Raw genomic sequence first — 15,525 nt, forward strand, 5'->3', positions numbered from 1 at the left:
GTGAAGCAGCATTAGAGCCAAAGACTCCAAGAAGCTTAACAAGCTTATCAGGAAGGCTGGTTCTGTGCTGGGTTTTGCTCTGGAGCCCCTAGAACTTGTTGTTGAGCAGAGAATCTTGCACAAGCTGCTAAATATAATGGACAACACCACACACCCGTTACATGACCTGCTGATCAAACAGCAAAGTACTTTCAGTGGAAGGTTCCGCCAACTTCGCTGCAACAAAGAGCGCTATAGGAAGTCATTTCTGCCCACAGCGGTGGCAACCTACAATGACTCTCACTGGTGCAAGAGAAGGACGCAGAACCTATAATAATAATAATAATACCACAAAGACAATAACTTGATCACTTGGTACTACCTGTTCCACAATTTACACGTAGTAATGTTCTTATTTGCACAGCTTTAATTGCACAATTTATGTAACTGCACCTCTAGGCTCCCTCCTTCTCAGTTTCTATTTTTTGTTCTGTTAGATGTTTTATATTCTTATTTTTTAAATTATTATATTCTATTTTCTTTTTTATATATTTTGTAGACTTTATATCTTATTTTTTCCTACCCCATTGTAATGTTATTGTGTGATGTTTGTTTGATGTTTGTAATAATTGTAATTGCTGCTGCTACACCGCAATTTCCCTTCGGGATCAATAAAGTAAATCAATCAATCAATCAATTAATCTATCAATTTCCTGAAAATGCTAGTGTGGTTGCTGCCCAGCAGTGGTAGAGTATGTGGTGGGTTAAATACTTTTATAGTATATCCTAAAGTGTCTTTCAGTTTAGGTACAGTAGTTTCTTGACAGGAGAAGTACAGTAAATCAATGTTAATTTTACTTCATTATAATTAATTGCTAATTATATTTTAATTGCACTGCAATAAGACCATTACATCTTACTTCTATCATATTTAATCTATAACATAAAAATCTTTGCTCTGCTGTTTTCTCTAATGACGTTTTCGGTCATTTTACTTTATTTCAGCACTGGCTATGGAGCAGCATGTTAGTGATGATGAAGCAACGGTAGTTTTTAAGGGAGAAAACAAGAGACGAAGAAGAAAGATAAAAGCATTTTTCTCAAACTCATCTGTAACAATGGATCATTTAACACTGGAGTTTGTGCTGCCTACCACTAACAAGACAACCAAGTACCCTGATACCCTGCAGATGGATGTAATTGGCAACTGGACTGTAGAACAGGTGAAAGCTCAGCTGTGGCTGAGGGCTGTCACAACCTGCATGTGCTCAGAATTTTACCAGAAATATTCCCCAGACCACTGCATCCTGCTCTACCAAAAAAAAGGTAGTTGGTGTGAGATTTATGATAAGCATCAGGTCTTCCAAACGCTTGATTGCATTCTCTACTGGAAAGCTCTTAAAAAGGAGGTTGGACGAATTCATCTGGTTTTAAGGCCACAACCTAGTGAGTTATCAATCCAGTACCAACAATTTTTAAATCACCTTATAGGGTACGATGTTACAGATGTCAGTAATGTCCATGATGATGAGCTGGAGTTTACAAGAAGAAAGTTACTTACAACTCGAAAAACTGAACTGGCAGACAGAGACCCCAAACATTATTCAATGGATCCTTGGACAACCACAAGGCCTTTACCTGATTACTTGCTAAGCAAGATAAATAACAATCACATGCTACTTGTGATACACAGAGATATGTCAAGTCAAACAATAAAGGTATCCATAGACGACACACCTGTTCAGGTTATCCATAGTTTTTTCACAAAGACTGCCAACAAGAAGGCACTTCTTGGCATACCAGAGGAGGTCAGTGAATCAGACTTTGTTCTGAGGGTCTGTGGAAGAGATGAATATATTTTTGGAAACTATCCCATGAAAGACTTCCACTGGATCAGGCAGTGTCTAAAAAGTGGAGATGATATTCATTTATTGCTTGAATCCCCTCCAAACCCTGAACAGGATGCGGTCCAAAAGGAAGATTGGTCACAGGTGGATGACTGCACTGGTGTGGCTGGTACGCATGAACAATTAACTATTAATGAGAAAGACCATGAAAAGGTGTTTACTGTCTCTCTCTGGGACTGCAATCGCAAGTTCAGAGTTAAAATCTTAGGGATTGACATCCCAGTCCTTCCTCGTAATTCAGAACCGATTGTCTTTGTAGAGGCTAGCATTTTCCATGGCCAGCAGCTGCTGGCTCAGGAAAGAACATCTTCTAAGCCTTTTACTGAGGAGGTACTGTGGAATACTTGGCTTGATTTTAATATTAAGATTAAAGACCTGCCTAAGGGTGCCAGGCTAAATCTGCAAGTGTCATGTGGGAAAGCACAAGCTCAGACCTCTAAGGACTGTGCTTCACATGACAGCAAAATCAGAAGCCGTCTGCTTTACTATGTTAATCTCTTAGTGGTGGACCACAGGTCCTTGCTCAGACAAGGGGAGTTCATCATGCACATGTGGAAGTTGCCAGAGAAGAGTGATGACAACAGCAGTGTAAATGCAGACAAACTGACTTCTGCGACCAATCCAGACAAAAGCAGTTCAATGGCAATTGCAGTGCTGCTGGACAGGTATTGCTACCCAGTTGCTTTGCCTAAAAGCAAAGATTCTCGAGATGCCACAGAAATGGATGTAGAGAGGAGCAAAAGAGACATGCCTAACCATTTACGGAAACAGTTTGAGCAGATAGTGGCAACTGACCCCTTGCATCCATTAACTACTGAGGACAAGGAACTTCTCTGGCATTTCAGACAAGAATGTGTACGACATCCCATTGCCTTTCCAAAATTTTTCAGTTCTGTGAATTGGGGAAAACAGGAAGATGTAATGGCCACACACAAACTGCTAGAGAAAACCACCACCTGGGACTGTAGCCCTCTTGATGTTGGCTTAGCCATGCAGCTATTAGACTGCAATTTTTCTGATGCAAATGTGCGCACAATGGCTATCAGAAAATTGGAAAATCTTGGTGATGATGATGTCCTGCGATACCTTTTGCAGCTGGTTCAGGTGGGACTTTTATTTAATAGTTAATTTAACATTAAAACATGTTAAATGCATTAAAACATTTAATTGTATTGTTTTTTGGTCTTAAATCCCACCCAGGCTGTGAAGTTTGAGCCATACCATGATAGCGCACTTGCCAGATTCCTGCTTAAGCGTGCTGTAAGGGTAGGTCGAATTTTAAGCTCCTTCTCTCTTCTTTCTCTCTTTCCTCTCTGTTTCTCCTGCTTCCTATAATAAATACAGTTATGTTGTCACAAAAATGTTATATACACACTACATCTCTGTTGTCTGAAAAGCATGTTTAGTTAGCACCTGAAAAAGCTACATCGACTTACTTTGAATACTACATTCAAAATGCTGAAGCTCATTGCTTCCCAATCAACATTGTTAAAATATGTTTGTATGTATGCATGTATATGTATACAGTGTATCACAAAAGTGAGTACACCCCTCACATTTCTGCAAATATTTCATTATATCTTTTCATGGGACAACACTATAGACATGAAACTTGGATATAACTTAGAGTAGTCAGTGTACAGCTTGTATAGCAGTGTAGATTTACTGTCTTCTGAAAATAACTCAACACACAGCCATTAATGTCTAAATAGCTGGCAACATAAGTGAGTACACCCCACAGTGAACATGTCCAAATTGTGCCCAAATGTGTCGTTGTCCCTCCCTGGTGTCATGTGTCAAGGTCCCAGGTGTAAATGGGGAGCAGGGCTGTTAAATTTGGTGTTTTGGGTACAATTCTCTCATACTGGCCACTGGATATTCAACATGGCACCTCATGACAAAGAACTCTCTGAGGATGTGAGAAATAGAATTGTTGCTCTCCACAAAGATGGCCTAGGCTATAAGAAGATTGCTAACACCCTGAAACTGAGCTACAGCATGGTGGCCAAGGTCATACAGCGGTTTTCCAGGACAGGTTCCACTCGGAACAGGCTTCGCCAGGGTAGTCCAAAGAAGTTGAGTCCACGTGTTCGGCGTCATATCCAGAGGTTGGCTTTAAAAAATAGACACGAGTGCTGCCAGCATTGCTGCAGAGGTTGAAGACGTGGGAGGTCAGCCTGTCAGTGCTCAGACCATACACCGCACACTGCATCAACTCAGTCTGCATGGTCGTCATCCCAGAAGGAAGCTCACGCCCAAGAAAGCCAGCAAACAGTTTGCTGAAGACAAGCAGTCCAAGAACATGGATTACTGGAATGCCCTGTGGTCTGACAAAACCAAGATAAACTTGTTTGGCTCAGATGGTATCCAGCATGTGTGTCGGCGCCCTGGTGAGAAGTACCAAGACAACTGTATCTTGCCTACAGTCAAGCATGGTGGTGGTAGCATCATGGTCTTGGGCTGCATGAGTGTTGCTGGCACTGGGGAGCTGCAGTTCATTGAGGGAAACATGAATTCCAACATGTACTGTGACATTCTGAAACAGAGCATGATCCCCTCCCTTCGAAAACTGGGCCTCATGGCAGTTTTCCAACAGGATAACGACCCCAAACACAACCTCCAAGATGACAACTGCCTTGCTGAGGAAGCTGAAGGTAAAGGTGATGGACTAAACCCAATTGAGCACCTGTGGCGCATCCTCAAGTGGAAGGTGGAGGAGTTCAAGGTGTCTAACATCCACCAGCTCCGTGATGTCATCATGGAGGAGTGGAAGAGGATTCCAGTAGCAACCTGTGCAGCTCTGGTGAATTCCATGCCCAGGAGGGTTAAGGCAGTGCTGGGTAATAATGGTGGTCACACAAAATATTGACACTTGGGGCACAATTTGGACATGTTCACTGTGGGGTATACTCACTTATGTTGCCAGCCATTTAGACATTAATGGCTGTGTGCTGAGTTATTTTCAGAAGACAGTAAATCTACACTGCTATACAAGTTGTACACTGACTACTCTAAGTTATATCCAAGTTTTATTTCTATAGTGTTGTCCCATGAAAAGATATAATAAAATATTTGCAGAAATGTGAGGGGTGTACTCACTTTTGTGATACACTGTATATATATATGTGTGTGTGTGTGTGTGTGTATATATATATATTTCATTCAAAGTAACCTACAGTACTAAGACAGTATATTGTCTAAGCAACTGAGGGTAAAGACCCTTGCTTAAGGGCCCAACCTGGCAGTGGAGGGCCCTCTCGGAGATTGCCCTGCTTCTTAGTAGCAGGTACAGCCAGAGAAGAGCCAAGATTATTCCTCCCTTTGACAGCAATAGGATATCTATAATAGTAGACATCCCGACACCTTAAAAACAGAACAAACTCCCTTCCCTTTCGTAAGAATCCCGGAATATAGAGGCGAACAAATGGGGCGCCTTGTTTGCCGTGAGGTGCGACCTGTGTCTGTGGAGGAAGAGATCCTGGTGTTTGAGGGAACTGGTGGCTGCGGCGGCCAGAACCCAACACAGCACTTTGACTCCTACTTCAAATAGACAGGAGTTTAGAGAGGCCCACTGTAATTAATTGGCTGGTCAAGACATGTCCGTGAGCCCCAGAAGGTGTCTGCCAAAGGGTCAATCGAGCAACCGAAATCCACCTAGCGTCCGCTCGAGTATATCATCCATATATTCTTAATACACATCCGCTGGAGGTCCACGGCTCTGTGTATCCCCTAGTTGGGCTTCGAGGTGGGTGGGGAGTAGGGATGGCGAAACATTTAATTTTATACCATGGATAAAATTAATGCTAAAAGAAAGATGATTGATCTTAACCCGAATTACGAGAAACAGGAACAGAGCTCAACTTTGAAAGACAGTGGACAACATTTTGTGCTACTAGAATCTATGAACCCAGAAACCCCAATAACTAAATTATCACCATTCACAATCAACAAAGGAATCCTTGGCATAGCTGGAACAGTTAAGGACTTTAAGAAACTGAGATCTGGCCAAATTATGGTGGAATGTACCAAAAGAGTACAGATGGAAAATTAGCTTTGACCGACAGAACTTGCAGGAACAAAGATAAGAGCAATACCACACCCCTTCCTTAATGGCAGCAAAGGCGTAATACGCACCAGAGAGCTTAAAGGAATGGACAACTTGGAAATTGCAGAAGAAATGTCGGCCCAAGGAGTCACTAATGTAAGACGAATTATCATCAAGAAACAAAACCATACCATGTACCAAACCCACTCAGGTGTTTCAAATGCCAGAAGTACAGGCACTGCAGAAGCGACGCCATATGTAGCATTTGTGGAGAACCAGAACATGGAATAGAAACCCGAAACACCCAAGGTGTGTAAACTGCAAAGGAGATCATAGTGCAGCTGCTAAAAACTGCCCAGTATGAAACAAGGAGAAAGAAATCCAAAAGATGAAGCACAACAAAAAGATAAATTATTCTGAAGCTAGAAAACTAGTCGAACAAATTCCCACTTTCCAACTTAAAAAGACCTATGCAGCAGCACTCAAATCCATGACGAACTCCGAAACACAAACAAATCTATCGTGGATATGCGGTGACAAACCCTAACCCTATTAAACACAAAAGAAACAACTAACACTAAACAGAAAACAAATCTCCAAGACCCAAGGCAGCAGAGATAGATACTAGTAGCAAACAAAAAAGAAACCAAGCTCCCAAATAAGAACAAATCAGGAACCCAGCAAACAAAAAGAAGATGCACCAAAGGATATAGAAATGTTAAACCCAATACCAAGACGCTGAAGAAGCCCATCACCGAGAAATAAACCATAAAAACAACACATACATGTCTTATCCATATGATGACAAGAAATCATATCATACAGTGGAACTGCAGAGGCTTGAAGGCAAATTATCCAGAATTACAACGATAGGTGACAATGTTGAACCATACAGCCATCTGTCTACAAGAGATTTAAATGGACACACAAAGCAATAGAGCACGCACAAAGTATATTCTGTATAGCTCACCGGGCCCATCCTCTTTTCAGGCCTGGGCTCTGGCTGGGCCACTCAAGGACATTCACAGACTTTATTCGAAGCCACTGCTTTGTTCTCTGCTGTGTACTTCTGGTCGTTGTCATGTTGGAAGGTAAACCTTTGCCCCAGTCTGAGGTCCAGAGCACTCTGGAGCAGGTTTTCTTCGAGGATCTTGGTGTACTTAGCTGCATTCATCTTTCCCTCTATCAGGACTAGTCACCCTGGTCCCGCTGCTGAAAAACATCCCCACATCATGATGCGTCACTGCCACATCCATGCTTCACTGTAGGGATAGCATTAGCCAGGTGATGAGCGGTGCCTGGTTTCCTCCAGATGTCTCCGTCTGGCCACTACCATAAAGGTGTGATTTGTGGGGTGCTGCCTGGATGGTTGATCTTCTGGTAGGTTCTCCCATCTCCACAAGAATACGCTGGCGCTCTGTCAGAGTGACCCTTGGGTTCCTGCTCACCTCCCTGGCCAAGGCCCGTCTTCCCCGATCGCTCAGTTTGGCCGGGTCTAGGAAGATTTTTGGTGGTTCGAAACTTCTTCCATTTACAAATGATGGTGGCCACTGTGTTCTTTGGGACCTGTAAAGCTGCGGCAATGTTTCTGTACCCTTCTCCAGATCTATGCCTTGACACAATCCTGTTTCTGAGGTCTGCAGATAATTCCTTTGACCCAATGGCTTGGAGTTTGCTCTGATATGCACTGCCAACTGTGGGACCTTATATAGGCAGGTGTTGGCAATCCCCAATCATGTCCAATCAATTGAATTTACCACAGGTGGACTCCAATTAAATCGTAGAAACATCTCAAGCAGTATCAGTGAAAACAAGACACCTCCGCTCACTTTTGGGTGTCATATTAAAGGGTGTGCACACTTGTGTACATATGATATTTTACATTTTGATTTTTAATAAATTAGCACAAATGTCTAAAAACCTGCTTTCACTTTGTAATTGTGAGCTATTTTGTGTAGAATTTTGTGACAAAAAATGAACTCAATCTATTGTACTATTGTAGAATGAGTCTGTAATGTAATAAAACGTGGAGAAGTTGAAAGGGGGTGCAGACTTTCCAGCATGACTGTATATCCCCCAGAGGACCTCATGCAATATTATATCATCACTTCCAGAACTTCTTGTTCTTACTGATGCTAAAGATAGTTCTTAATGCCGCTCAGGTGGCGCAGCGGTAAAAAGAAACGCGCTGCAACCAGGGCTGGATTCTAAGAGCGTGGTATCGAATCCAGCCTTGCTTTACCGGTTCGAAGCTGAGTGGCTATATGAGCAACGATTGGCCGGTTGCTCATGTGGGGGGTGGGACAAAGAACCGGATGTGGGTCTCTCTCTGTCAGAATGCAATTGCGTTCTCTGCCGGCTGATTGGAGGCGCTTACACAGAGATGGGAGAGGGTGCCCTTAGGGTGTGTCTCTCCGCATGCAACGCTAGGTGGCGCCAAACTCGTCAATGTGTGGGTGGCAAAGATGCATCTGGCTGCTGCTCGTGTTTCGGAGGGGATACGGGTTAGCTTCAATCACCTCCGTCAGGGCAGGGTTCGGCATAGACAGAGAGGAAGCACGATGCTAATTGAACAATTGGATGCGCTAAAAAAAGGGGAGAAAAAGGGGTAAAAATTTATTTAAAAAAAAAAAAAAAAAAAAAATGTGGAGCCAGTCAGACACATTCCTGATGATATTGCAAGATGGAAAAGTATCTGCCTGTATTTTTCAGCATTGATGTCACAACTAATTCTACCCAAACTTGCAAGGAACCTCCACCATGCTTTAACGTTGCCTTCAGACACTCATTATTATACCCCTGTTCAGCCTTTCGGCAAACAAACCACCTTCTGTTAGATATTTCAAATTTTGACACATGCATAGTTTAGTTGCTTAGCCCTGTTTCCACATCAACGGTGTGGCTTTTTGGCTCCAATTCTTCCATAAAGACCACTTTTGGCCAGACGTATCTGAACAGTAGGTGGGTGTACCTGGGTCCCACTGGTTTCTGCCAGTTTGGAGCTGCTGGAAATTTACCAGTTAAGAAGGGAAGTGATAAAAACAGCAGATACAGTTAAAATGTGATAAGAAATCATTAATAGTCAAATGTAAAATAATTAATAGTGAGACTCCAGCACCACTAATTATTAAAGCATAACTAAAATGTAGGCAACACAGCCATGAGGGCTTTCACAGGAGCTTCTTCTCCCTAATCAATTTAATTGCCACTGCATTATCTAAGGGTGTGCTGAATATGGACTTTAAATGTTGAGTTTTTCTAGCTGTTTGGGCTCTAATGGTGATAGAGTTGTTCTGGTAGGCTGTTTATGAACGCAGCTGAAGTTGCAAATGTAAAAATGCATTTAACACCTGTTTTTTGTTACCCATTTTCAAAAAAACCAGTCTCTTCCATACATCTTTTGAATTTTAAATCGTCCGGCCCATTGGACACCATCAAATGCATTACCAAAAGTATTCGGACGCCACCAACTGCATGACCAAAAGTATTTACCACTGCTGAGCTGTGATCACACTTATTCATTTCTATCCCGTTGATGACATTGTGGCTTGTTTCTCTCATTATTCTTATTAGTGTGATTAAATAGTGCTTTGTTGCAGTTATTTATGCATAGGAGTGCAGCTATTTTGGGGGGGGGGGGGGGGGGGGGGGGAATTGAGTAAAACATAATGATATTTAGGCATATTTACAAACCCTGTTTCTGAACACCCTGGGATACAATGCAAAAAAATGCAGTAACAACAATAATCTATTATTTCTTAATTCTCCTGAATCTTTAACTGTCAAAAGTGTACAAGTAAATGTTTTAGCTGAACATTTTGTTTGAATTTTGTAAATCTAAACAATATTTGAAGTTTATTTCTCAATGCAATATCACAAATAATTTGGTTTTTACCATCTACCAAGTATAATTTGTTAATATTAAGAGAATCCGAGGAAATTACTGGTCACATAGGACAATCTATCTACAGCTGCAGTCTACTGCTGCATCAAGATATCTTGGGCCGAGCTTAGTGGAAAAACGCTGTAATTACATAAGTCCCTGCTTCAGCTGAGTTTTTGGAAAAAGAAGCGTCAAGTTCTTCATGCTAAATATGAAGGACCATCTACACTTTTATTAGCGAAACATGCAAAATCCAGCATCTATCATGGTATGGAGGGGTGACTTGCAAATGTATGAGGGTACCATTGGCTCAGAGGTGTATATTCAGATTTTAGAAAGACAAAAACTGCCATCCTTTCCTGGGAACTGTATTGTTATTTCATCAAGACAGTATATAGTAAGAGGCCTATAGTTAGTAGGCCTCATTCTGCATGTGCTACAACATGTGTCTCCTACTGAAAATGTTTGCCTTATCATGAAGTGACCACTGTTTTGCAGCTTTTGTCAATCAAGAATGGGCAACTATTCCACTGTGACAATTAGTATTTACTAGGGCGGTCACACGATTAAAATTTTTAATCGAGATTAAAGAACAAAATTAATCGCGATTAATCTCGATTAAAATTTTTAATCGTGTGACAGCCCTAATATATATGTATTCATCTCAATTAATCGCAAACTAATAATTAAGCAAAATTTGAACAGTTATGCACATTGTTATTGCAAGAACATGTTTACCAATAAAACATTCATAAAATATGATAAAATTGTTAAATCTAAATTCATTGTAGAAAGCACATTATCTGACAAAAGTGAGGATCTTTTCCTGTTCATGACCCTGACACTGAAAACAGGTGCACCAACCATAATGATTTGATCTAATATAAGGCATCAATAAAGCATCAAAACACAGATATGATTATTTCATAGATCTATTAAGAAAACCCTTTAATACTGTGTTTGTGCAGAAAGAATACTGGGAAATACTGTTCTAAATTACCATTTAAACATCTATAAATACCTGAAACAGTCAAGTTAGCAAACATTATCTATAAGTAATTGACTGTAGCTATAAAAAAAAGTGTTAATTAAAACAGTCCATGTAAACGCTTAGTCCATATAAATATCAGATACGAATGTGTTTTTAGAAAACTACAAACATCACAAATATAAATCATGTTTATAACCATGTGATAGCATAAGATTAATAAAATGTAGAGATGAAACCACACAGAGTTTCACTTTTTACCGGAGGGGGAGGAGGCGGAGCTACACGGTTTTGATGGACAGCTCTAGCAGCCAATGGAAATACTCGTTACAAAGCTTGCGTGATTTCATTCATCTTTTCATCAACACGTAAAAAAAGTGAAAACCGCTAAAAGTAGTATATCATCGGACAGTTCATGCGCTTTACATCCTAATTCATCTGAAATACAGTTAATTACCACAGAGACACACGTGTGTGGCACAAACAGCCAAATAAAAATAGTTAGATTAAAAATTTTAACTTTTTTAATCGCGATTAAAATTTTAACGCGTTAATCGCGTTAATTATCGCGTTAATTAACGCGATTAACGACAGCCCTAGTATTTACAGTTCCCAAATGATAATGTACATTAATATAAATTAATATAAATAGTGACCATGTTTTAGTTTTCTAAGGTGTTGCAGGCAATTCTAATACAATGAATTTGCTCAGTGTAAACATTACAAATCTTTTTTTTGTACTTTAATCAGCTAAATAAAGTAAAGAGATTTTTTTTTGCATTTATAAAAAGCCTCAATTTTTCTTAAAATATGGATAATTACTTTACACCTGTATATATAATTTTTTAACACTGATTTTTATTTTTTACAGAGTAAGCGAATTGGCCATTTCTTGTTCTGGTTTTTACGGAGTGAGATAGCTCAGTCTATGCACTACCAACAGAGGTATGCAGTTATTTTAGAGGCTTATTTGCGTGGCTGTGGAAATGTCATGCTGCAGGACTTCAGAAAGCAGGTGGAGATCACTGAGGCACTGCAGAAAGTGACCCGGGAGATCAAGGCAATGTCTGCTGACAAGTATGATGTATCAGCACAAGGTGATTGTAATTACTGGTGGTTTTTACATAATTTGTTTTTACTGTATTGTCTAATTAAAAGGAGCGCTCTATAGTTGTTTTTCAGCTGCGGCAGAAACTGGAGAGTCTGCATGTGATGGGGTTGCCTGAAAGCTTTAAAGTGCCTTATGACCCAGGTCTACGGGCTGGGTCACTTGTGGTACGTAGTATAGCACAATTTTTCTTAAAGCAATAAGATTTTTTTTTTATTAGAGCTTTTACCTGTACTTGTGACACTTTATGAATGTTTACAAAAAAATTGTAGGGTAAATGTTGGTCTTGGGAGTTTAGATCTATGCAAATTGTTTTCCCTGATTGATTTATTTTTTTCCATTTGTTTCTAATTTTCAAATTTGTTAAAACTGTGGGGTTTTTTCAAATACGTAGGGTCCAAATATACAGACGTGCCCAAAACATTGGTAGGCTTGCATTTTACATTAGTAAACAACTATTCATTCCCCAAATCCTATGTCTGTGCATGCTTGTTTTTTTTTTTTGCTCTAAAACAAAACAAAAATGTAGTTGAAAATAGCTTTCTTGCCTATTCCAACATAGCTTATTATTGTTTCACAACAATTTACAACTTTTGAAGTTTGTTCTGATCTAGTAATTACTCATGCAGCAAGTTTAAGAAGGTAATTGCCCACTTTTATTTTGTGCCACTGTGAGTATTACATTGAAAATGATAATGTAAAGCTCTTTTAATGTGGTCATGTAGCTTTTATGTTTCAACTGTTAATATTATTAAAAAAGCTTAAGGCCCATGAGACTGCAACCAACATCTCAGGAAATTGTTGCAGGAGAAAAACTGACAGACATATTGTTTGAATGGTCGAGAAATAATCAAGAAACACACCAACACAAGTGGAACTTGAAGCTCAAGGTACAACCATTCCTCAGTGACATGCACGTTCTACCTCTTTTACAAGCAAAACATAAAAGGCCAGATTTGACTTTGCAAAAATACATGTTAACAAACCAGTCTTTCTGGGAGAATATGCATTTGACAGAACAAAATTTTAGCTTTTGGTTAGATCACACCAACTCAGTTTACAGAAAAAAACTGTGAAACATGGAGGAGGGTCAGTAATGTTTTGAAGTTACTTCCTCAGACTTTGGATGCCTTGAATCTGTGTATGGCACAATGAAGACCAACATTTCAGTGATTAATGCCAAGTCCAGTGTAGGAAAGCCATGCCTCAGTCGCTGGTCATTGGTTTTCCAGTAGGATATTTACTAAAAACACATTAACACTAGAAGCACCATGCTGGGTTGACTTGCATATACCTAAAAGTGCAGAATGCCTGTCATTTGACTGCTTTACTATGAACTTTGTGTTGGTTTTGTCTACTTATTGTGTACTGTGTCTACTTGTGTTCAAAAGACTGCTAAGACTATTATGCTGTTACTGACTAGGGCTGTCGCGCTAACCGCAATTTTGAAATATCGCGTTATAGACCAGCCAACCGCAGGGCATGCCAAGCAACCGCATCACCGCGATATTCACGTTTTTTCTTTCTTTCTTTCTTCTCTTTTTTTTTTTGTTGCAGGGTCCATCTTGTTTTACGCTTACATTCGGGCGTAATAAATGTTAAATAAATTCATAATGAAAATGAGCTAAGAGCGACATTTTCCTGCCAACTGTTCGCATCCGTTGCTGCTGAGTTTCAGGCTTTGTGTTTTAAAATGTAAACAATCGCAACATGAATTATAGGCAAGTTTATTAATGATTAAATTGAGTTCACACTCAATAAAATACTTGTAATTTAGACTATATTCAAACAGCCATGGCGTACTAAAACACTTAATGACGGTTAATATGGCATTGCATCTTGCAAATATTCTCTTGCTGGCTTGCTGGAATGATTTAAATGATTTTTTTCGTTGAATAAAAATGTATTGAAACGAATAATAACTTAAAATGTAGTATATATTGTTATGTTAATTATACCTACTAAATAGATAGTTAATAGTGGCGTGATAACCAGGCTAGATTTCCTCTGCTGTGTAAAGTCGCATGCAGGTACAGTACACGTGTATTAGTGCAACATCGGTAACGTCGGGAACATCACTACCCCACTCAGATCCTCTCTAAACCACATCAGGTGAACATGTTGGTTCTTCTAGCGCGCATGATAACGCAGGTTTAAACTCTTACAGACTAATCTTACATCTAATCAAAATATGGTAAAAAAAAAAAAAATAGAATAAAGATTCTTTATTCTTTTTTTTTTTTTTTTTTTTTTTTTTACACCATATTTTGATTAGATGTGCATTTAAAATGTTTAGCCTAAACTCTTTTTTTTTTTTTCGTTTTACAGTGTATATCTAGCCTAGGCTAGAAGCTTAATTTAAAGCTTTTTTTAATAGAGAAAAGACGCACATCCCTGCTCTGTTCTGTATTTAACATTAAACACGCATTTCAGTGGTCTTAAAGCTGTCTCATCTTTGTCATTATAAAGCAATAATATACCGAATCGTGGCCTAACAATAAAGCTTGTTTATATAGCTCTAAAATCCAGATAAATTAAGTAATTTTCAAAAAAAAAAAAAAATGCCGATATCACCGCATACCGCGATATTAAGACAGGCTGAATATCGCAAGGGGAAATTCTTTCTACGCGACAGCCCTATTACTGACACAAAGATTGCTAGATGTACATTTATTACTTCATATTCTGGGGAACTGTAGACTCCTGCCTCAGTATCCGAGCTTTAGGTGGTTGTTGAGACGAATAGCTGCTTCAGAGACAACATGATCCATTCACTGTTGTTGTACTGAGCCTTCACACAGAAAAATTATATATTGGCTAATAAATTGCTACAAAAAATGATAGAAGGAACAAGAAGTTGCAGCAACAAAAATAATAATATGCTGCCATTTGAGTAGTTTTTTAGTTATTTATTTATTTTTAAGAGTGCAAATATACCAAAATGTTTGGCCACATCTGTACATAATGCATCTTAGATTATTAGCTTATTGTGGCATTGTTTCCTAATTACTTGTATTTTACTAATATTTACTTTGACTGGGGACTTCTTATTGCATATATAAATATGACACCTGTTAGAGTGCATGGAACATTGTTACTTTAACTCTTCTGCAGCATCCTCCTATCGCATGGCAATGTAAAGCTTGCTTGACTGTAGGCAGTGTTAGCAATGCTTTATGAGCTTTACAGTCAACTTTTTATTGGTTCTAGGATTTACTCTAAGCATATTGCAACAGTTTATTTTTTCTTTCAGTTCTGATTTTCTTTTATTGGAGAAAGAAGTATTTATATACTTTTTAACAGGTGTGATAAAACTAATCTTATGTATTTAATCTAGAAAGTAATTAAATCACTAATAAAGAATCAGAAGACCATGCAACAAAGTTTAATGTACCACCAAATTAATGATATATTGTATTGACTAGCACTGGGATTATGAACTTCAAGTTTGAATCTCAGCTCTGCTATCTGTCGGCTGGGCATCCCCTAGCAGGCGCAACTGGCAGTGCCAGCATCAGACAAAATTGGCCTCTAGTCTGCTGGGTGGAAAAAGACCAGATTAAAAAGGGGGTAGGGGTCTTTGATGCTGTGTAACCACACTGGTTAGTAGCCCAA

At 39.3% G+C, this 15,525-nt stretch overlaps 1 protein-coding gene across 1 annotated transcript in view; it reads left to right on the forward strand.

The window, feature by feature from the left end:
- Window positions 1-15,525, forward strand: part of pik3cg (phosphatidylinositol-4,5-bisphosphate 3-kinase, catalytic subunit gamma) — a 41,414-nt gene that overhangs the window by 19,119 nt on the left and 6,770 nt on the right. Inside the window, exons 2-5 of the mRNA XM_062994594.1 lie at window positions 985-2,990; window positions 3,087-3,152; window positions 11,674-11,899; window positions 11,974-12,077. Of these exons, the coding sequence (XP_062850664.1) occupies window positions 993-2,990; window positions 3,087-3,152; window positions 11,674-11,899; window positions 11,974-12,077 (2,394 nt within the window). The 5' untranslated portion in view covers window positions 985-992. The remainder of the gene's footprint in view (window positions 1-984; window positions 2,991-3,086; window positions 3,153-11,673; window positions 11,900-11,973; window positions 12,078-15,525) is intronic.

Source organism: Trichomycterus rosablanca, chromosome 1 (assembly GCF_030014385.1).
Source record: "Trichomycterus rosablanca isolate fTriRos1 chromosome 1, fTriRos1.hap1, whole genome shotgun sequence".
NCBI classification, from domain to species: domain Eukaryota; kingdom Metazoa; phylum Chordata; class Actinopteri; order Siluriformes; family Trichomycteridae; genus Trichomycterus; species Trichomycterus rosablanca.